Here is a 24,717-nt window from a genome sequence, read left to right as displayed (position 1 = left end):
TTATCACTACACTTCTGGCAATGCTTCAACCTTTTGCCAAGACAGCACAACAGTTACCTCAGAATGTTATGTCAGATCTTTCTGAGAAAGCTCTTCTACTTTTCGTGGGATGATACCCCATTTCTAGCCATAAAAGATTGATGGGCCGGGCGTGGTGGTTCACACCTGTAATCCCAGCACTATGGGAGGCTGAGGCGGGTGGATCACCTGAGGTCAGGAGTTCAAGACCAGCCTGGTCAATATGGTGAAACCCCGTCTCTAATAAATCTACAAAAATTAGCTGGGCATGGTGGTGAGCACCCGTAATCCCAGCTATTTGGGAGGCTAAAGCAGGAGAATCACTTGAACCCAGGAGGCAGAGGTTCCAGTGAGCAGAGATCATGCCATTGCACTCCAGCCTGGGCAACAGAGTGAAACTTCGTCTCAGAAAAAAAAAAAAAAAAGATTTATGAACCATCTGTTATTTATGTAATACCACCTGAATGTTGGTATTCCCCAAATTCACCTGTTCAAACCTAATACCCAATGTGATACTATTAAAACGTACAGCCTTTTAGTCATGAGGACTCTACCCTCATAAATGGGATTAGTGCCTTTATAAAGACACTCAACTAGAAGATGGAACAATAAAAAGAAAACAGAAGGGGGTAACACGAGCTCCCCTGCCCTTTCCACAATGTGAGGATATGGCAACAAGGCACCATCTGTGAAGCAGAGAACAAGTCTTTATGAGACACTGAATCTGCCAGCATCCGGATCTGGGACTTCCAGCCTCCACAACTGTGAGCAATACATTTCTCTTGTTTATAAATGATCCCGTCTAAGGCATTCTGTAATAGCAGCCCAAACAAAGACACCACCTCTTAGGGTGGGCCATTTCTACAGGTGGTTGAACTTATTCACTAGTAGTTTTATGGATTTTTTTGGAAGTTTAAATGTCTTAGGATAACTTTTTCCAGTTTTTTATCTTCAAATTCAGAGGGTGACTAGTCTATACACTGTCCATCCTTTCTCTCAAAATAGAATAAAACTATTAGATCTGCCTTTATTATCTTCAATAAACTCCAAAAACAATGAAAAGCACCACTCCTCCTGGGTTCCTTATCTCAGGTCCATCACTAACTAGGAGTATGATTTGGGGCATATGACAACTTCTTTAAGGCTCAGTTTCTTCATCAGCCATCCCTGAGATGCTAATAGCCACATTTCACAGAATTAGTGTGTGGATTAAATGATACATGTGGTGAAGCAGAACAATGGCTGGCATATGGTGCACAGTATCTAGAAGTCGTCTTGAGCCGAAAACTCACCTGTATCACTCTATCCCTCATGCCTGCTTGTGTCCTCACACCCACCCTGTATTCTTACTTGGACAGTCCTCTCAGTCTTAGTTCAGATTTTCATGATCCAAAATGAAAGATGACAGAATTATAGCACCTATACTGAGTGTTCATTCTACACAAGGCACTACTCTAAGCTGTTTATGTTAATTTTTCTAACAAAAAGCGTACTTCTAATTTAGTGCAGGTATTTACATGCACAGCCTCTTTTAAGAGTCAAAAACACCTCTATACAGTAGGTGCTATTAAAATCATTTTACAGATGGATAAACTGAGGCAAAGAGAGATTAAGTAATTTGTCCAAGGTAGTGATCCCTGGGCTCACACACTTATGACGATGACATATTGCCTAAAGCGAAGGACTTCAAGGATTCCTCAAACATAAACCTCTAGTTTCTGAAACATATTTTTTAAGAATGTAATTTTTAAAACTTCAAATAAAAAAGTCACAAACACTTGCGTAGGCCTTATGGTAACTGTTAACTTATCACTGGCCATCAATCATGTTAACTTAGGTCTAGGTTTATGCATTTATGTGCAGTTGTGGGAAGGCAGGCTACCCTGTCCTCTTTGGACAGGCATCTGAGTTTCCTATAAACATGTTACTCACTAGGAAGTTGTTAAAGTGTAATGAGATTGTGTGTGTCTATGTGTCTGTGTGTGTGTCTGTCTGTGGTGTCTACGTTTACTAGGTGTGATGGTTACTTTTATGTGTTAACGTGACTGCACCACATGATACCAAATTAAAACAGTATTGATTTCTAGGTGTGTCTGTGAGGCTGTTCCTGGATGAGATAAGCATTTGAATTGGTAGACTCAATAAAGTAGACTGCCCTCCACAATGTAGTGGGCATCATCCAATCTGCTGAGGACCTGAATGGAACAGACGATGGAAAAAGAAGGAATTTGCCCCTTTTTGCTTCATGCTTGCCTGTTTGAACTAGGCATCTTATCCTGCCTTTCTATTGGAATTTGCACCCCTGGCTTCCCTGGTTCTCAAGCCTTCAGACTAGGACTGGAATTACACCACTGGCTTTCCTGCAGAGGGGAAATCCTGGAACTTCTCAGTCCCCATAACTATATGAATCAATTCCTAATAAATCTGTCTTAGAGAGAACCTTAAATTTTTCAGTGAATAGTTCACAAAGAAGCACTAAGATATTTGCATTTTTAATGATACTGTTGACTCCATAAAGCTACAACAAACATTTGAAATAAATTTCTAACAACCAACAAATGACAACCCAACTGAGAAATCCACTCATTGACTCCCTCTAAATTTGTTACCAAAGTATAAGAACTGTTACACTGCTTGTTACCAGCATCTAATCAAAAATGCCTTTTTCTGCTTTCATGGCTTTTTCACATCAGTTGCTACTGATCCTAGTTACTGACACTTTTCCGAACATAATGAGCACTTCATTTATACCATAGTATAATAGTCATTATATTTGTCTGTTGTGCCTGTAGAGTTGTTCGTTATTTCCTTAAGGGATAGAACAATTTAGCATAGAGCCTTACATTTAGTAAGTACTCAATAAATATTGCTTAAAGTTTAAAAAAAAAAAAAAGTCTTATTATGAGCTACAGCTGTTAACTGTAAGCATTTTTTAAAGTGTCAGAGTTTTGGGCTTTTTCAAACTGAAAAGAACACAGAATCTTTTTTTTTTTTTTTTTTTTTAAACAGGGACTTGCTCTATCACTCAGTCTGGAGTACACTGGCATAATCATAGTTCACTGTAAACTCAAGCTCCTGGACTCAAGTGATCCTCTCAAACTGGCCTCCCAAGTAGCTGGGACAACAGTCACACATCACTATGTTTTTAAGAATCATTTTCATTATTCACTTTGAGCCGACATCTTAGTTAGATTAAGGACTTATTCAACACTTAAAAAGCTAATTTAAAAATCATATCATTTATATATTTAATCCTCAAATTGCAGTTCTTAGTACTGCTTTCATTCCCTCTTTCCCTCTTGGCTCAAGTCCCTTTCCAAGATTTGTCTTTTCTAGCTCAGTAAGAGAACAGCACTGTTTGCAGTGGTGCGAGCATGTTGGTGTCACCATCCTGACCAAAAGATGCCATCCAGCTTTCAGCTGCCTGGAGCCTCAGTACCATTTGGCTCAGCCAGATTCACGTAACAAAATGGGTGGCCTCAAAATCAAAATGATGCCAGCACTGTGGCTGGAAACCATCAACCTGATACCTACAGAAATTGCCTAATTAAAAAGTGAGCAGAAACTGTCATCCCATATGTTAGGGTTTTGTTTTATTTCAGGAGAAACCACTGCAATTATTTTTCCTTCCATAACTTAGCCTGTTGGGTTAAATCCACCATTGTTTTAGAAAATCCAAGATCTAACACAGAGCGTAGCATGTACGGATAAAGTGAATGAACGAGCTAGGGAGGGATGGAGGTAGGAAGATAAGGAGCTATTTAAAATAGACAAAACATTTAGAGAACCTGTAACTGAATGAAGAACTTGTTGACCTAAAAACATATTCAAAGGTGTTGTTCTCAAACTCAGATCTATCAGAAACCTGCTAATTAACAACAACAACAACAACAAAAAAGCATAGGCCGGGTGCAGTGGCTCACACCTGTAATCCCAGCACTTTGGGAGGCCAAGGCGGGCGGATCACCTGAGGTCGGGAGTTCGAGACCAATCTGACCAACATGAAGAAACCCCACCTCTACTAAAAACACAAAATTAGCCAGGCGTGGTGGTGCACACCTGTAGTCCCAGCTACTCGGGAGGCTGAGGCAGGAGAATCACTTGAACGCAGGAGGCAGAGGTTGGCGTGAGCCGAGATGGTGCCACTGCACTCCAGCCTGGGCAACAAGAGCAAAACTCCGTCTTAAAAAAAAAAAAAAGAGGGCCGGGCGCGGTGGCTCAAGCCTGTAATCCCAGCACTTTGGGAGGCCGAGACGGGCGGATCACGAGGTCAGGAGATCGAGACCATCCTGGCTAATACGGTGAAACCCTGTCTCTACTTAAAAATACAAAAAACTAGCCAGGTGATGAGGCGGACGCCTGTAGTCCCAGCTACTCGGGAGGCTGAGGCAGGAGAATGGCGTAAACCCGGGAGGCAGAGCTTGCAGTGAGCTGAGATCCAGCCACTGCACTCCAGCCTGGGTGGCAGAGCAAGACTCCGTCTCAAAAAAAAAAAAAAGAAAAAAAAAAAAGAGTAAGAGAAAAAAAGTTATATAAGCCTACAACTTATTCATCAGTCATAACTTTTCTGATTACAGAATATTAACAATATTAACAGAATAAAGAGGAACAGTAGTTTACTCTTCCATATATATGTTCTGACAAAGCAAGTGGAAGGAAGATCACTTGACCCTCGGAAAGCAGACCAAAAAGACCCTTCCAGATTGGAACAGAAAAGGACTATGGAATGGCAGGAAGAAAACAGGTAAAAAGTGTATTACAATATACTAATCAAAAGAGATGCATGTGTAAAGTTTATCCCAACTTTTTCAGCATTTGAAATGAAAACCATATCTTCATGTTTAAACAATGCTCGCTGAAATTTGCAGAATGGAAAGGTGATTAGAAAACATCACAGAAGCCTGATTCCTCTTCACCCCCACTTTAAAGGTAATTCTAATCTGGAATTAAAATGTGTGTAGAAGGCGATTTTTTTTTTCTACATTAACTCTTCTTCCTAACAAAAGGGAAGGCAAAAGTTAAGGCAGAGAGGAGGCTCACAATGGGAAAGCCGATGTACTTGCAAAGCAAAATGCAAGCTTTGGGCTCAACACTGTCCAGCCAGCGCAACCTAAGGTACAGTGAGCATACAGGTGTGCTCCCTTTGCTGGATGTCTCCTGTGATATTTTAACCATGACAGTGACAATGAAACTCTCCTACTGTAACGTATGAAGTCCAGTCACTGGGGTAGTTTGCTAAGGAAAGTGCTAAATTTGGGCCCTAATTCGGCAGCAAGAAAGGAGAGAACAGTGGCTTAACTGTGGCAAGTCTGAAGTCCACATGGGTAAAAACTTGCTTCTGCCACACTTCTGGTGTGCGTGTATATAGTTATTACAAACAAACACAAAAGGTTAATTGTTCATAACTAAGTAGGAGGACTTTTAAGCACACTAGAGTTACCACTTGCCAGAACGAGATCTTTTCAGGGCATAATCAGAAGTACCACAATTTGATGCTATCGTGGTACTTCTGCATTTCAGCAGGCTTCGAGATTGGTTTTAGATTTTATGAAACAAATCCATAACTATAGACCAAACATTGATCAGCATCTGGTGGTTGGACAGAGGACAACTAACCCAATCATGCACTTGAAGTCCAGCCTCTAGAAGAGGATGAGACAATGTCCCTACTGGTAGGCAGTCCACTCAGTCTGCAGTGCTGTCCTGGTGCTAGTGATGATTATACTAAAACTGTCTTACCTTTAAGTTCTTGTTAACTCAAGTTGACGAAATAATTAGTGAAGGCATGTAGTCTCTGGACATGATTTTTCTATCTGCAGTTTTATTTGCCCCATAAGAGAAACAGATTCATGACCTCTTTGGCACATGATGCTAATACTGACAAGTGTTTCCTTAACTTCAGCCATCTCTATTCCACCTTCACAATTTTTGCCATCCTGGTGTAGCCCCTGCATTCTTTATCATTTGCCTCATTCTTTTAAACTGGCTTTTAAAATTTGGATGAGATTTTTAAAGGAAGAAAACTGTTTTAAATCACTAACATGAATTCAAAGCTATTATCACTACTAGACATAAAAGATAAATGTAACAAATACAATATAGTGTTATCAAATTTTACAGATGCAATCCAAAAGGAACAAAATTGAAACTAAAAGGATAACTTTCTCACCATGACTCAAAATTTAAAATTGCTGTTTTGCAGTACCAGTTAAAATCATCTCTAGCAGTGCTGGTAGTATATGCCTTACACTTTGGAGAAAACTGAACTAAATGGATAATGATATAGTACTGTGATGTAAGTCAAATTACAGCATAGACTATAAAATTCAAATTACTAACCCTTGAGGCAGGAATCATGAAGCATTAAGAAAGTCTGCCCTAGATTCTTGAAGAGCAAGATCCCACTATGCGATAATACCACTTCTCACACAATCAGAGGTCATTTTCCTCAAGCAGCCAGCGATAATACCACTTCTCACACAAAGCGATAACACCACTTCTCACACAATCAGAGGTCATTTTCCTCAAGCAGCTAATAATCAGTGAGCAGAGAAAGCAGATATAAGGTCCAAGCATTGAAGCATATGCATCTCACCACAGAAAACTGCTGCAGAACTTAATTCTAAGTCTGCACACTTTTTTGTAGACCAAATGTTACCAGCAAATTCAGATATCTAGTTCATATACTCCAATCATCCTTTACTCTATGTTCAGGGGAAACACCTACTTTTTTTTTCTCATATATATTTTAGACATTTGCTTATTAAAAAAAAAAAATCCACCAAGTTAAGACATGAGAAGTGTGTCGCTTTCCTCGACTCTCACTGGGCTCATACAGGGAGCAGGGTTTTATCCCACTCCGCAAAACAAGGCCCAGCGGCATCAGAAGGGGCCTGCCCAAAGTCGACCGCGTGCTGACAGCAGAGCCAGGGCTCCAAGCCAGGGTCCTCTCTGCTGAGCACATCTAGTCATTCTGGGGAAGAGACCATATGCACTGTGCTCATCCCAAAGCTCTCTACTTATCCCTCAGAAAAAAAAAAAAAAAAAAAATCCTTGTAGTTTAGATAATCCATAAGCACTGCCCTCTTTCTCCCTAAACTCATGCTTCTCTTTTCCAACACAGCACACAATTCCCTTGACTTTGCTCCTGAAATGTCAGAAAACAAAGCCACAAAAGTCAGTGTTTGAAGCTCTTGGCAGTTCTTCTTGGCCCTGAAAATGAGCCTGTAAAAACTTCTCTCTTTATTTACAAACCTCTTTAAAGAGAAACGTAAAACCTGAGTTTTCTCCTCACTTGAGCAAGGAAACATCCGGAAAGGTCTAGTTTTGCTTTTAGAATCAAAGCAAATTTGAGCTAAAGTCAGCTCTAGCATCTTACCCTTTAACCAGGAATGACAGGGAGATCTCCCACCTTCCACATGGGAGGGTGCAGGGGTGCCTGAGGGGAGTGAATGTGGACTCCTAACCACAGGAAGCTCCTGAAGGGAAGTTAGCAGCAAGCCTGCAGGTGGTGATGTCTAAGATCCTTCTTGGTGTGGCTGGGGACCAGCAGGGTTGGCATTTCCTGGGAGCTTCTTAGCAATGCAGAATCTTCAGACCCACTCTGGACCTACTGCATCAGAATCTTCATTTTAACAAGAGTCTCAGATAATTCCTTGCACATTGAAGTATGACAAGCATTAATCCAATGGACTTTCTCCTCCCCGGTCAAAGCAATGCAAAGTCAAGAACTAAGGAAGTTCCTATCATGACTATGGCCAGCCCTGGTTATAACCCTGCTACAAACCACTGAGGCTGGGCAGGGACCCAAAGGAACAGCCTCTGATCCAAAAGTGGGCACTGTCAGCTGGGGCAACAGAAGACCAGAGGCCCACACAGGCCTCCAGGCACCAGTCACAAACCCTCACAAATGCCTGCACCTGTACAAAGTCAGGTTCTCACACTGCCTCTCCAGCTGCAGGCTTTGTGACTTTTATTTGCCTACTCACTTGCCTAGGGTATTCAGATTGATATGATTTTATCTGTCCAAAAAGTGACAGGAAGCATACTGAGATCTGCCAGACCAAGAAATGGTCTAAGACCCCTATATCTGTTGGTTACAGTAAATAGTGACCTTGTTCTTCTGCTCTGTCATCTGCACAGATTCATTCTTTCTTTTGCTTGTTTGTTTGTTTGAGACAGAGTCTCGCTCTGTTGCCCAGGCTGGAGTGCAATGGCACGATCTTGGCTCACTGCAACCTCCACCTCCCAAGTTCAAGCGATTCTCCTGCCCCAGCCTCCTGAGTAGCTGTGATTACAGGCGCGTGCCACCAAGCCTGGCTAATTTTTGTATTTTTAGTAGAGTTGGGGTTTCACCACATTGGTCAGGCTGGTCTCGAACTCCTGACCTCGTGATCCCCCCGCCTTGGCCTCCCAAAGTGCTGGGTTACAGGCGTGAACCACTGCACCCAGCCCAGGTTCATTCTTTCTTTTAATAACCTCCGGGAAAGCCCCGAACCTTCCATGCTGTCTTCCCCTCTACCCCCACATCCACCACGCACATAATGCTACTGAGCCAGAGCCAGGCCCTGCCAAGAAGGGAAGGGAACAGTTAACTCCCTCTCGGCATTTCTAAGAGAGCTGGGTAAGAAGGTGAATGTTGTGCAGGATCCTTCACAAAACTCGAACACTTGCAGAAGGAAAGGTTGAAACTGAGGGAAAAAATAAAATAAAATAAAGCAGTGTTGGTGTCTCAAGGAGCAGAAACATTTTTGTGTTCTGATACTATCTTCAGTGAAAGACTAGTTTCTTTTATCAACGTGCTGGAAGGTAAAAGTGGACACGCGGGAAGATGCGTGGAGCCCTACTTTCTAGTTACTAGTGTTTGAAAGAGCTGATGTGGGAACTGGTAAAACTGGCGGCTGACCAGTTCTGACTTTCCACTGAGCATCCCATTAGAGTTAATTACGGGACTGGGAACTTTTGAGCTGTATGGTTTCCTTCCTCCTAAAGAGTGAGAGCCAAAACTTTTTGTCTTTCTTAAGTATTTCTGTTTATTTCTAATCCCCCTTTCAAAATTGCTATGTATTTCTTCAGATTTTGTGATTTCTGTGACCATTTTACAAAGTCACTGCTTCCTTGCAGAGTTAATAGCTAGTCATAACTTAGATAACTGCTAAGACAAGAGAATCATTTCAATCACATATACTTTGGGTAAGTATTATACAGGCTAGTTTCTAAGGCAATTCTGGCCTGGCCAGACCCCAAATGCCCACCCCACCCCATACTCCAGCGTAAGCGAAGCTGCTCATCAACACCTTCTGAGCTGAGGGGAAAGGCCATGCTTTGTACTGGTTGCCATCCACCTCCCAGGGCAGCCAACCTTCAGGGTGGCTGGTAACCTGACCTGTACTCTATGTCTTACAGTTGGCATAAAAAGATAAGTTGGGTCAACCATTCTTCACTGAGAAATCCTTCACTGGCAAACAAATGCTGCAGCAGGGGCAAAAGCCAAACTGTACGTAAAAAGAAATCACGGCCGGGCGCGGTGGCTCAAGCCTGTAATCCCAGCACTTTGGGAGGCCGAGACGGGCGGATCACGAGGTCAGGAGATCGAGACCATCCTGGCTAACACGGTGAAACCCCGTCTCTACTAAAAATACAAAAAACTAGCCGGGCGAGGTGGCGGGCGCCTGTAGTCCCAGCTACTCCGGAGGCTGAGGCAGGAGAATGGCGTAAAACCCGGGAGGCGGAGCTTGCAGTGAGCTGAGATCCGGCCACTGCACTCCAGCCCGGGCGAAAGAGCAAGACTCCGTCTCAAAAAAAAAAAAAAAAAAAAAAAAGAAATCACAAAAAGAGGCCACCACAAGCCAGTTCCAACAGAGCAGGTTATTGAGCAGGGAAGAACAGAGAACCCACAAACAGAAGCAGACACACTGGAAAAGAGAGGCCATGAAACCCTCAAGATAGTGTCAAATGCAAGCTTGGTGCCACTGCTTTTGGTATATGTTAATTCCCTCCGCCCCGTTTCCTTACAATCAAATCCACTTTACCTAAGTAGATCTGGGTTCCCTGCAACCAAATAAGCCATCTAAAACAAGACACCCTCCCAAAAAAAGTTTTGCTTTGTTTTACTTTTTCTAGTAGCTTCAAAGTAAGAAATAATTTTCATGCAAAATAAAAGTATGTCACAATCACATGGCTAAGCCAGAAGACAGTTTCTAATTTATGGAATGTAATAGATAACAGCAATTTAAAACCTATTAGAAGATGGCAAAAAGGAGGAATCATTTTTTCTTCACCATATTTCCGACCAAGTACTGATTGCTGCATTATAACAACGATCCACAGAAGAATACTATGTCTGGTACCTGGGGTTTTTGCCAAAAATATCAGATTGAAATATACAGACCTAAAGATAATCGATTCAGAAGAAACCTATAGATTTTTGTAGGAAAGCAAAAGCAAAACACAAAATAAATCAGGTATGTAATAGGAGAGAAATAAAGGAATTACCTTTTCAATAAATAATTCAGACCATATTTGAGACTATCCTGAGGAAATTATACCAGGGTCCTTACAAGAACTGAATTCCATCAGTAGATAGGACCACTGGGAGTTGCTACTTTAATTTAATAAATCAAATATGCTATAACAAGAAGCAATACCAGCCCATGTGGGAAGCCCTCTAAGCAGCATAAAACTCAGGGTTAAACCCAGGTACCCATTTAAAAATGAAAGGCATTTGAGTATCCCGTTGGGGTATCTATTAGGATGCTCTATTCAAATGTTCAATAAAAATGAATCAATAGTGGGATCTGAAAATAAAAATCAACTCACAAATATACCACACAAATTGAAGTGGGCAAAACCACCAGCAGCCTAATTAGAAACAAACGAAGACAGAAGATGCCTGAATGCAAGCAAGTCTGTTCACTACAGGGAGAGTATACCAAGCAACGGAGACACAGCCAAGAGGAACCAACGCTTCCCCAGGGCAGGTTTCCCTTGCCACAGCAGCACCCAAGCACCGGACAAGAACCGTGCCACCAGTCCTCGGTATCATGTTCAGCAAAATAAGTGGACAAGGTTAAATGATTTCCCAGCCCACTCTTTAACTCTAGGAATCAGATTGAACTTATCTGGAGAAAGCTGTCTCCTAACACTTGTGTCATGAAATTTTTTTTTTGGAAAATGCCTATAAGTTAACTGACCTATTCAAAAATGGCATTAATTTCACCCCAAGAATCATACAGTTTTCCATAACTATCAGGGAAAGCACCTCCAATAATATTTATCTAGCTGTATTTACTAAAAACACTCCCAGCATCTGAAGAGATAAATGGCCAACCCAAGTGGAATCTTTCTTACCATTTCGAGACACGTCTAGTTCCACCAGCTGCATGAAGTTTGCTATTTCTGGAGGGAGCCGCTGAATTTCATTATCACTAAGTCCAAGCTTTCGTAATTTGACTAGCTGGAAAAATTGCTGAAAGACAAAAGAGTTTAACATAGATTTCACATGTGCTTGTTTCATAAACTTTTGGGCTACTATGAAATGTAAAAGAATGTTTTTTTAAAAACTAACGAAGACTGTAGCAACATCAATTTCCTAACTTTGATGGCTGTACTGTAGTTGTGAAGATGCTACCACTGGGAAAAACTAAGTATAAGGAACCTCTCAGTACTATTTTTGAACTTCCTATCAATCTACAATTATTTCAAAATAAAAGGTTTTTAAAAATTAATGAGCAACTTAATGAGAACAGTCACTCCTTTAAGCTATCCAGTAGACAGAAATATCGACTTATGAAAACTGACATTAAATCTGCAATGCCAAATAGATACGTAAAAATAGACAAGTAAAAATGCATTTTAAAAATATTTTTAAATATTTAAATGTTAAAATATTTTTAAATATTTAAATGTTAAAATATTTTAAAAATATTTTAGACATTTTTTAAAGAACTTATTATATATCAGAAAGTATAATAAATATCCCACAAATGTGTGCAGGCAAAAAATACATATTTGACCAATCTAAAAAGTCTGCACTGGATACTTCCATCAACCATGGCAGACTGAGTATGTGCTCTTTCCCCACACTTTTTAAAAACTGTATTAAAATGACACTAAAGGAATTCACATGAACATAAAAATAATGTGAAATAAGCCCATGAAGACAAAAAATGAAAGAGTACAAAAAGCAAACTAGATATGCAACAAAATCCTTTAAGCTAGAAAAGAGAGGGATGAATGGTAACCAACAAACAAATCGAAACAAAGCTGGAATTTAAGCCTGTGGGGTGAGTAGCCAATAAGAAACTAGGTCTATGTACCTCTGAGGAAAGGAGAACTGATTGAAAATTTATATAAAGAACAAATAAACTGCCATATTCTCTTCTCTACCCTGCAGAGCCAGGCAGGAGCCTGGAAATTTCCTCTCCAGAAGAGGTAAGTCCAAACACAGCTAAGCACAGCTGAGGGCAGGGGTAACGTAACCCTGCTAAAAACGGGACTGAGTCAAAGCCTGGTCAGTAAGATTCCACCCTCTCTTCTCCCCGCAGCCCGGCTCCTGGGCATAAGCACAGACTTGCAGACACCAATCTTCCTACAGAGAAGCTTCAGGTTATATCCCTCACCAACACATGGAGCTTCCAAACAGGTCCACCTTCCCTGATCTCCACTGCCACATGCAAGAAAGAGAATGTGCACACGCACACACACACACACACACACACACCCCACACATCTCAGAGGAAACAAACATGATGCAGGGAGCAGAAAAAATACTTCCTCAACCAAAATATAATTAATATCCTCAGAGAAATCACAGATGAAGCAACACAACACCATAAAAAGCATAATTAGAAGAACGAGAAACAAGCTTTCAGAAAGTGAAAAATATTGTAGCATTGATAAAAGAATCCCACAAAAGATGTGAAAAATAAAGTGAGTAGAGTCCTCAGAAGGTGGAATAAAAAGATTAAAAGATGGGAAAACGGAAGAAAAAAAGAGAGGAAAATGAATGGACCAGTTCACAAGGTACTACAAAGTAATTCATAGTTCAAAGAGAGAAATACAGGGAACTGCAGGACATGCTTTTTCTGGTTTGAGAGGACCCACCATGCAACCAATAAAACGAATGAATAAAAAAGTATATACCAAGGAATACTCCAGAAATTAGATTCTAAAAGCTTCCAGAGACAGGAAATAAAAGAAAAAGATCATAACAAAGAATTGGGTGTCAGAATGGCACTGGACGCAAAAGGAACCTTGAAAGTAAGTGGGCAATGAAGCAATGCCTTCAAAATTCCTAAAAAATCATTATTCCCAACCTAAAATTATATACCCAGCCAAACTATCAATTAAGTATGGTTACAGAATAAAAACATTTCAGTCACACATGGTATCAAAAAGTTTAGTTTTCTTGTACCTTTCTCAGGACTCCATCAAAATATGTAAATAAACTTAAAAGAAAAACAACCTGAGATCCAGGAAACAGAGAATCAACAAAACAGAGACAGGCAAAGGAAATTCCCAGGATAAAATCATGAAGGGAATTCCAAGATGTAGCTTGAACATCAGGCCCCAAGAGCAAACCATCTACACTGGAGCAAAATACGACAGCTCCCAGAGGGAAGTTTTGAAAAAATTAATAAAAACACACCTGAGGAATTATCTGATATGTTTGGAAGCATCAAAGGGGATTTACAACTCTTTCAGAATGTTTGGTGATAAATCAGAAATAGGCATACAGAGAACAAAGCAAGCAAAAGGAAAGAGGGTTATTAATTCCAGGGAAAATCTAAAGTGAAAGAACATATAATCATAATATAAAATCTGATTATGAACAATACTTACAGTCATAACATTATAATATCTGTATTGGTAAAACCAAAATTTATGTTATGTCAATACTGAGAATGGGAAAGAAACTGTAAGAACTAAAGCCTCATCTTCCATAAAAAGAAATCCATAAATAACTCAAAGAGAAAAAAAATCAAGCCGCAAAATAAGTCATTTAGCAATATGGAGGCAAATATTCGCAGAAATAGTCGAAAGCCAGAAACTGGAGTGGGGAAGGAGGCAAGAGGCTGCTGTTTTTCACTGTCACACTAAACAGCTTATTAGATTTCTTAAACTATTTGCATACATTACTCTGCTAAAAATGGAAATTGAATTTACAAATGAAGAAGTCTCTACTAAGATTACAGGATGCTCCAAATGTTAATTTTGTAGGATGCTAACATTTAATAGTCTTCATCTTTCTTTTTTGGGTTGGTAAAAAAGATTGCATATTTATATAATCATACAATTGCCTCTTGGAAAGCAATTGAGCAATACATAAAGGAAAAAAATCTTTTCAAGTCCACTGAAATACTTTTGGGCATCTGTCCTCATAACTGAAAATAATGCACAAATACATCTTTGCACTATTATGTGTAAAAATAAAAAACTAGAAAACATACATTTCAAAGAAGAAAAATGATTGCATATTATTAAATAATTCAATATTATGCAACAATAAAAATAAATATAAAGATCACAGAACTTGAAAAAGATTTACCATGCAAATATAACTAAAAAAGAAAACAAAATTGCAGATACACTACATTTAAAAAGCATGTGTGCATGTGGACTGACAGAAAGAGAACAAAGAAGAAAAAAGCAGTTATGTTAGGTGACAAGGATAATGCACGAATGACTTTTTAATTTAAAAACCGTATTTTTTAAAAAAATAAAATGAACTATAAATCTCAGCAAATGAATGCTACCAATTAGCTATACAAGATAACGAGGAAAGTGCTCAACTAAAGGACTAATCCTTTGGATTTCTTTACTCATGCAGTTGAGATTTAATTTCTTAAGGAAAGATATTAAAACGTCTTTATACTGCCTGTACTAAAGCATCAGCCAGCACAAAAGCCATTCAATAGAGTCACATATTTGAATAATTGAGCTTATGCCAATTGTTCAGAGTCTGACAGTTTCATAATACATCAATGTGTTTACTCAAGCATGAAAAGCTCACTTTGTCTTCCAGGAAAGGCATAATAGCAAAACTACAAAACCCATCACCATTTCCATACATTCTGGGACCATTCAGAAATAAGACAAGAAATCAAGACAATAAGGTACTTAGATGTACAGTGAATAATAAGTTCACTTTACATCTGTAGAAACGATAACCTACAAATCCTCACATCCAATAGAAGTCATAACAGCACACAAATTTAAGGTTTGGTTCTGCATGTTACCAGCATCCTACACTACAGCCTGTCACAAACACTACTTTATTCAACTTGGGAAGTACCTGCCAGATGTAAAAACAACCCTATCTGACATGATCCCAAATGAAACCAGTAGTTCCTTAATCCTTCTCTCATTATCCTGATGTGATCTTAATATGGTATCCAAAGATCAACACAATGCCAGCGAAACTGTATTAAATTCCCAAATATTCAACTTCCTCAGAGAGTCAGGAAAAATAACTCACTAAGCTATCAACCCTTCTGCCTTGCCTTTGAGATCAGCCAGAGCACATGAAAAACAATTCCTGTAGCTGTCTTGGCAGGACGCCTCAGTGCAGTGCAACCATGTGACAAAACACACAGAGACCGTTCTTCAGCTCTACCATGTTTGATTATAGCTCACTAACCCACTTAGAGCACATTCTGTACAATTACATGCAAAGGAACCCAAATTGCCTCAGGTTGTTATGCTACACCCATCCTCTTATAGCCACCATTGCTTTCAGTAGATACAGCCTTTAATTTGGATAAATGTTCTCCCTCCATTTCTGACAAGATTCTTTTCCTTCTTTTTTGGTAGAGTGTTGGTACCTCCCTTCTGCTTTTTAGAAAGGGACAATGAAAATCTCAGTCCTAGAAGAGCTGTGTCCCCTTTTATTATCATTTGGCCAAGGATCAGTCAATTGTCCCCCAGTTGCCCAAACTTCTCCTCTGTAATATAGAGAAAACATAAACCATTGTTACAGATTCACATGGAGAACAACTAGTGTAAAGAATGCTATTAATTCCTGAAAAACTGTGGGACTCCTAACTATAATGACACAAAATTTACTCACAGATTTCCTTCCTGGAGACATTCTAACCTATCACATAAATCTTGACCCCTTTTCATCCTACAAAACTCTCATCCCATCCCCACTCCTGTCCCCATCAACCTAGACTGCCTTTTTGGGCAACCACCTGTATGTGGTTGTAAACCAATGGTTCTAATCTCAAGGTAAAATGCACAATATACATCATTTGTGTCATCTGACATTGTTTTTTTCTGTGAGACTTGCAAAAAGTGACTGTGACTTTGTTACCCAGAAATTATACTACTAGGTATAGATCTTTTTTAAAAAACTCTCACATATATTTTTCCAGAATACATATACAAAATGTGCTTGAAATAATTATTTATAATACCCCAAAACTGTAAAAACCCAAACACCCATAAATAGTAGATCTGATAGAGGTATTATACATTATTACAGTGAAATTCTACACAGCAATGAAAATGAAAGCTTACTGTTAGTCATGATATAGATGAATCTTAGAGATAATGTTCAGTGAATAAAGCCAGGCACACAAGAATGCGTATTATATTATTTCATTTATATGCTGAATAAATCACCTGAACTAATTTTACAGATGCATACAGAGGCAATAAAACCCAAAAAGATAAGCAAAGAGTGATTCTTATAAAATCAGGTTAGTGGATACCTCTAGACATGAGAGGGAGGATTATGATCAGGAAAAGCATGCAATGGAAGCAGAATACATAATTTGATACAAGTTTTTGGAGTCATGGTAATGTTCAGTTTCTTAACCTGAATGGCAGTGACAGATGTTCACTTTATAATTTGCTATAAGCTATAAATTTATGCTTTCTTTTCTATAAATGTGTTTTATTTCACAATAAAAAAACTTTTTAAAGTTTTAGACTACTTACTAATCAGGAAGAAAAACACCAATTAGCACCAAGGACGCCCAATTACTTAATTCATCAAAGTTAATAATATTAAAGAGCAATGGCATTAGATCTAGAGGAGGAGGAGGGAGAAGTGGCCATCATAACCAAAACAACAATGATAATGATAATAATACAGCAGTTAACCTCTACTGAGCGACACTCTATGTTTGGCAGTAAGCTAAACATTTCACATGGATTACACTTTTTAATCATCTCAAGGTTGCCACAATGCTGACACCTACACATATAAGTTAGCTTTTACTGCCTAACAAACCATCCCAAATTTGGTGGCTCAAAACTACATGGATTTTTTTTATTTCTCACGTTTCTGTGAGTTGGTTAGGCAGTTGCGCTGCTGCTCTCATGTGGACTCACGCATCTACATTTGGCTAGTGTCAGAAGGGCTGGAAGATCCACACTGGCCTCACTCCTATGTCTAGCAGTTAGTGCCAGCTGTCAGCTAGAGCTCCTCTGTGCTCCACAAGGCCTCTGTCCCTCCTCCTCCCTTAAGCTAGAGTGGCTTCCTTATATGAAGCTCTCAGAGAGCATTCAAAAAGGGCAATGGCAGAAGCTGCAAGGACTCTTGGGGCCTAAGCTTGAAATTTGCATGATGTTGTCCTTTCTGCCACATTCCATTGGTCAAAGCAAGTCATAAAGTCAGCCCATATTTAAGGGAGCAGAGAAATCATCTTCATTTATAGATGGAAGGAATGGCAAAAATCACGTTAAAAAGAGGGAGAGGATGGGAAAAAATTGGTAGATTAAATGAGGTAGAAACCTCAGATATGCCACAGAACACACATGAAAACTGGGTAGATTATGTACAAAATGCTATGGTTGATTACAGAGTAATGACTTTTCTAAAGCAAACTGGAAGAGAAAATAATATACTGAATAAACTTTGGCTAAGATTCTTTATATATAAAAAGGATATAGAAAGAAAAGGCCAAGAACGATTCACAGAATAGTGAAATAAGTACTTTGGTTAAAGCAGAGAATTCAAACAATCATATCACACACCCAGAATTTGAGTTTGAAAGGATTTTAGCAAACACTCATAAATAAGTATTAAATAAGCGTGAATGAGACACTTTTTGTCAGTGTGTTTGGCAGAGGTGTGGAATAGGAATATCCCTGGGTGAATCACTTAACTTCTCTGATCCTTTTGTTTTCTTGTGAAAAAAATAAGTATTAAATGATAAAGGGCTCTTTGTAGCTCTAAAAATTATAGAACTGCATTTCAAAATACTTTCCATGTGCCAAAAGAAAAATGAAAATCCTGTTAGCATACAATATAACATTAAGCATGAAGTTAAAATGCATAAAATTACAGAAAGTAGATTAGCGGTTGCCTAGGAAATGGAAAATGACTGCTAATGGATATGTGGTTTCTTTTGGGTGATGAAAATATTCTAAAATTGATTGCGGTAATTTTAGGATATTTGCACAACTATTTAGAATAGTTGCACAACACAGTTGCACAACTATGACTTTATTAAAAACCAGTGAATTGCACACTTGGGGTGAATCGTATGGTATGTGAATTATATCTTAATAAAGATGTCAAAAAGTGAACAGAATTGGTAGACATGAAAGAAGAAGGACTTCCTATTAGGAAGAAAAGACTGGGCTGGGAATACACAGATACTTTTATTTATTTATTTATTTATTTATTTATTTTATTTTATTTTTTGAGATGGAGTTGCCCATCTGTTGGCTGGAGTGCAGTGGCATGTTGCCCAGGCTGGAGTGCAGTGGCATGATCTCGGTTCACTCACTGCAAGCTCCGCCTCCCAGGTTCACGCCATTCTCCTGCCTCAGCCTCCTGAGTAGCTGGGACTACAGGCGCCAGCCACCACGACCGGCTAATTTTTTGTATTTTTAGTAGAGATGGGGTTTCACCATGTTAGCCGGGATGGTCTCAATCTCCTGACCTTGTGATCCGCCTGCCTCGGCCTCCCAAAGTGCTGGGATTACCGGCACAGATACATTTATTTAACTGAATCCCTATAATCAAGTGAGGTAGAGTTTTGTTTTGTTTTGTTTTCTATCTCCAGTTAACAGATAAGGAAACTGAAGTCCAGCAACTTTACTGGCTTCCCTGATACTGCACACCAGTTAATAATATTCTTTAGGAAAAATTCCCAAACAGAGCCATGCTGGAGGATCACACAGTAAAAATCCTTAGATAACTACCTGGTAAACAAAAAACATTGGTGTGAAACTACATTCTAATCAGCTAACCAAAACTAAGTCATGCTGGAGGTGGAGGCGGGAGGGTAAGCTAGGAAAGAAATAACTACTAAAATTACCAATGCTGTCAGATTCTATCCTGATTGACAAGTTGGGAGCGGAAGAAAAGAGCATGCTAATGAAACCTACATGTGAGAGCACGTAAGTGGGGTTGCTGCCAATCCAATCCAGACGGAGACAGTAGACATGCAAGAAATCTAGACAGATAAGAATGAATCAACTTCTAGAGGATCAGGGGCACAGAGACAAAACAAACATCCAGATAAAGCCTTGGGCAAGGGAAGGCTGAAAGAAACAGGGAAAGCAGAAGACAAAATTTGATACAAGTTTAGAATATGATACAGCAAAAGGGCATACGAAGAAAAAAGGCTCAGCTAGGTCTAGTTTCTGAAGGCAAAGGGGGAGGTATCACAGAGCAGCAGGACAGTCCTGGAGAAACTCAAAAAGATGACACTGTTCAACTGGCAATTAGAATTTTATTAATGCTAAACAATTTTCACAGACACAGAATGGAATTCAAGAGAATCACAAATACTAAAGAATTTGAAATACTGATTCAAAAAATAGAAAGTTTATATTCATGTACTAATAGGCCAAGTGATAGACAATAAATATGAAATAAGATAAAGGGTTTAATCTCTAAATAAAACTAATCATTTCTTCCATAATCTGAAGAGATATTTTTGCCTGCCCATCTATTTGCCCAGAAGACAAATATATGAAATAGATCACAGGGGGAAAAAAAGCCTCTCCTGCTCTAAAATAAAATTTTTAATAGGTTCATGTTTCAGAGGCACAAGTACCCTTTTCTTTATGCAACAAAGAAAAGTGTGCTGACTCCTTTCCTTGCATGACCAAATTTCAGAGAAGCAAATTAGTTTCCACTGAGTGTTAGCATGTGTGTGCTTGAGCATGTATAATAAAGATGCTTACATTTATTTTGCTCAAAGTATTTATTCAAAATATTTATCTAATTTTTCTGGCCTCCCCTAATAAATTTATCCCCTCATTTGATGGTATATTTTAATGTTTCCAAGGTGTTTTCATGCATTATTAAGCTGTCACCATTAATGATCCTAAACAAAGATATAAATGCCCCAAGGGTGACCCCCATAATTAAAACAGCTCAAAAGTGAATCACTTTGAAAACCAAGAAACCAGGCACGTTTTCTGTATTGCGCTATGATCAGAAGGGTGGATCAGACTAGTAGTGGCAACTGCAATCACTTGGAGAAAAGAAGCTTTTACTAAAAGCAAAATGGATCAGGGCAGCATTACTTTACTGGTAACTTGACTGAAGGGATGAGCTGTTGACATGGGAGGACCAGACTGATGGCGCAGATGGAGAACTGATGAGAGCTGGACCAAGCAGGGTTGGTACTGCAGAGGGAAAGATCAACTATGATGAGAGAAAAAAGATATCGAACTGAAACTAACAATAGGGGAATGATTAAACACAGGATGGCAAATGCATACAATGAACTATTATATGGCCATTAAAAATCATGTTTCTGGAGAACATTTAATAATATAATAAACACTGTGTTTAAGGGTTAAATGAAAAAAGATACGTAAAATTGTATATATGTACAGTATAAGTCCTATTTTATTTAAAAATGTAATAGAAATTTTAGGGGGAAAAATTGTTTTAAAAAGGTAAATCTGCTGAGAAAAAAAGAACTTAGGACAGATGACAGAGGATCATTCAACTTCTTGGGACTGATGTTTTGTATTACAGAAAATCAAAGACTCTACTCATCTAGAAAGAGTTGTTTTTCCTGCACATTTTAACCAAATGTATCATCAAGTAAAACTTGAAAAGAGGGGGATATAATCTGTTTATATACAGAAAAGAAAAAGGTTCTTTCAACAAGCAGTCAAACAGATATCCAATAAAGTTTATTAAAGTGTTCTTTATATTTTGACGTGGGATTCTCGATAAGGTTGCATTTTTCACACATTGTACTCAGGAAAGCATTACATGACTCAAATGGAATAAAATTTTGTTTAGTGGGCATTGTGCCATGGATTCAATATAATTTATCCAAGCTAATAGTAACAACAAGCACTACATACATACTATGTCTACTATATGCAAAGTTTGAAAATGAAAGAGATTTCAAATAAGAAGTAGTCCTTATTCCTAAAGGACATCCAGGAAATGACACAGGACAGGTGGATCAATAATTAAAATACAAGGTGGAAAATGAAAATCATAATGAGGCACAAACTGCCATAAATGGATAACAAATGGCTCTTGTCATCATAAACTGTATCTGTTATGCTTCTTCCGAGAAAAAAACAAAACCCAATTAGGCTATTTTGTGGTCAGTCACATCATACCAATAGGATCAAAGATTCCTATGAGGCATCAAATAAGAATGGATTGTTGAGAGGAACTGCGTTAGGAAGATTCTTTCTGAATTTTCTCAGCAAATACACCGACATTAAAATCAGCACTCTGAGTACCTTCTGAAGTGACAGGCCAAGCAAAAAAAAAACTCACATAGGCAACACTAATAAGTCCTGATCATGGATGACAGAATACTTTAGGATTACCTATTATCCATGACAGAATACCTTAATGTTTTTAATCTCCTTAAGCAATACGTTGATACCACCCCTAGCCAAAGTTTGATGTTTCTGGACAGCAAGCAAGAAATGGAAGACTCAGGCATTTAATCTGAGTTGACGGATTACAATCACTCAAGAATGGCCCATAACTTTCTAAGACAACATTTAATGGCACTTTGAGTGCATACAAATTGTAAGTAATGGAGGAAAGAAAAGGACTTTATCTCTTACTCTGAGTAATGCTGAAGATGACCTAACTGTTTTAAACCATTATCAGGAGATCTTGAAGGGTCAGGGAGGGACCTAACTAACCAGTTAATACAACTTAATGCAGCCAAGAATTCATCTCTTAACAAACTGCAAGATGGATTAAGCCCAGCAATGGTAACCATGATATCGCTATATTTATTCTGGACATTTTGTTTCAAGGAATGCCAAAGCACTTTCCCAAAAGGGACGGGAGGGTATGGTCAAGCAATAGAATACAGCAAACACTAGGAGAACAAATAACCCAAGCATCAGATGCGTACATACTGAAATCCCACAGGATTCCAAACAATTTAAATATGCAACTTGGCTTTTTGCGTTTACAAAGAAGTCATGTGAACCGGATTGACTGTTTAATGCCATTTGTTCAGGTTGTTAGGCCCTAACCAGATTTCAGGTATTTAGAAACATAATGATCTAATTATAACCACTGTAGAATTTAATAGTGGAGAAGGGCTTAACTTGCCTCCAAACATCTTCTAACATATTCTAAATATACATAAGCTACAATATATACTGTGGTATTTCCATAATCAAAATTTAAGATTAAAATTGTGTGATTTTATTATGTTGGTGCAAAAGTAATTACTGTTTTTGCCATTATCTTCAATGGCATTATTCAATAATTATTCCATAATGCCATTGAAGATAACGGCAAAAACCGTAATTACTTTTGCACCAACATAATAAAATCACACAATTTTAATTGCAATAATGGCATTATGGAATAATGCCATTGGAGATAATGGCAAAACCCGAAGTGTTTACAGCTCCTGTAAGAGGCAGTCTTGTACCTTGAAAATAAATCTTCTCTTACATTTAAACTTCTCACACACACTAAATTCACACAGTTTTCTACTGGTTTACCAAAATAGTTAAGTAAAAAGGCAAGATGGAAAAAACTGAGAGTATATTCCCTAGCAACTCACAAACAGTTATGCAAACACAAAACAGATCTCATGCTGATCACCACATTTTGGCTCCACAAACTGAATTTAAATATTAAATTCTAATATTAATCCAGATGAAGAACCACAGAGACAAGGCCTAATTGCAAAGTTTTTGAATTCCCCTACTGTTTAAAGAACAAGACAGACCATTAATATCCAACGAATTCTACTCAGCTCCCATGTCCTGAAGTTACATCCGATGAGATGTTAACGTCTAACAAGTCTGCTTTCTTTGTGACAAGAAAAGGCAAAGCTCCTTCAGAGCCACTTCAAAAACTGCTCCTTTTGACAGACAGTCTTTACATTTTATTTCTACTGTTTACCAACAACCTAGGTAAGACATGGAACTAACACTCCTGGCCTTTGTCTAATGTAAGAATGTGCAGAAATGTTGGGTAGTGACCCGCAGGCCACCCAATGAGCCATCTCACTACCACAGCATCTAAGGACACAGTTCTTTCATTGCAACTCAGCTCTTAAAATACACTCTGGCGGTGTGCTTATATTTGCTGACCAGCTGGTTCCTCTGCAGAAACACTATCTAGTGAGTACCTTGTTCAGCACATCACCTCAAGGGTTCTCTCAGTCAGAAACCTCTCTTTGTGACATGCAATCACAAAGAATATTCAAGAAAAGAGGAATGCAGGAATTCTGTAGGAAACTCCCAATCATAATCCCAAAGTAAAGTGTAAGAGCAACAGCATTCCTTCACCAGGAAGCAAGCAACATCTCCCAGGTGTTCAGACCAAAGGGCACAATCTGTTCTCGGTAAGCTACCAGGACAATTTTCTGAGGTAGCTCAGTGTCCCAACAGCTTCTTTGCCACCTCTTCCCCAGGTTCCTACTCCTAGCTGAGAGTCCAACTTTTTACCCAGATTTGCATAATAAAAGGAAACACCATCACCCATGTCACGACTCACTATATCATATCATTAGCACCAACGAGGGAGATACCGTGTCCTGGTACCATGGGCCCCTTTTCTCTCTGGAAAGCACTTTCCACAGCCTGGTATTCCAGGCCCACGATTCATCAAAGATTTCTTTTAATGAAGAACATCTCATATGCGTGAGTGACAGCAATTTAACATTAAAATGATTTATTACTAGACAGATTTTGAAAGTCCAATTTCAAAAAGTTTACAACATTACTTTTTACAAGAACATCTCCAAAATAATGAGAAATGCCTCTCGAGTGCCAGACATTAGGCCAGGGGCTCCACATACATAATCTCATTGAACCCTAAAAACAACCCTGAGCCAGGCAGTTACTCTGACTGCACAAATGATCCAACTGAAGCACAGAGAGATTACATGCCTGGGTCCAGATTACATCGATGTGTCTGCGCCAGCATTCAGACTCATGTTCAAAGTCCCAGCATCTCTACTATGAAGACCAAGGCAAAGAAGGCGCACTGTGGAGCCCAAACTCTATAATCCCAGCTCCCCAACAATTTACTGGCTGTTTGTGTGACCTCATACAAGTTACTTAATACAGTGAATACAGGTTTTCAGAAGGGTATGTGGCGTATGAGAAATGCTTAATATATGTTAGCCTCAATTATTACTATTAAACCCACCACATACCACATCTTCCTATATATCCAAGCAACCAAAACTTTTCAAGAGCAAAAATATTAGATCTAATGATAACACCTTGTTGCCCTTGGAGTATACTGGTAGGATGAGGCTA

General features: G+C 38.8%; 1 protein-coding gene across 2 annotated transcripts in view; it reads right to left on the bottom strand.

The window, feature by feature from the left end:
• Positions 1-24,717, bottom strand: part of LRRC1 (leucine rich repeat containing 1) — a 130,438-nt gene that overhangs the window by 72,253 nt on the left and 33,468 nt on the right. For both annotated transcript variants that reach the window (XM_033217474.1, XM_033217475.1), the window contains one exon: positions 11,368-11,485. In XM_033217474.1, coding sequence (XP_033073365.1) covers positions 11,368-11,485 — 118 coding nt within the window. The remainder of the gene's footprint in view (positions 1-11,367; positions 11,486-24,717) is intronic.

The sequence above is a fragment of the Trachypithecus francoisi genome, unplaced genomic scaffold, assembly GCF_009764315.1.
Source record: "Trachypithecus francoisi isolate TF-2019V2 unplaced genomic scaffold, Tfra_2.0 Lachesis_group10, whole genome shotgun sequence".
Lineage (NCBI taxonomy): Eukaryota > Metazoa > Chordata > Mammalia > Primates > Cercopithecidae > Trachypithecus > Trachypithecus francoisi.
Note: the sequence above shows the minus strand (reverse complement) of the source record. Positions and strands in the feature narration are given on the sequence as shown.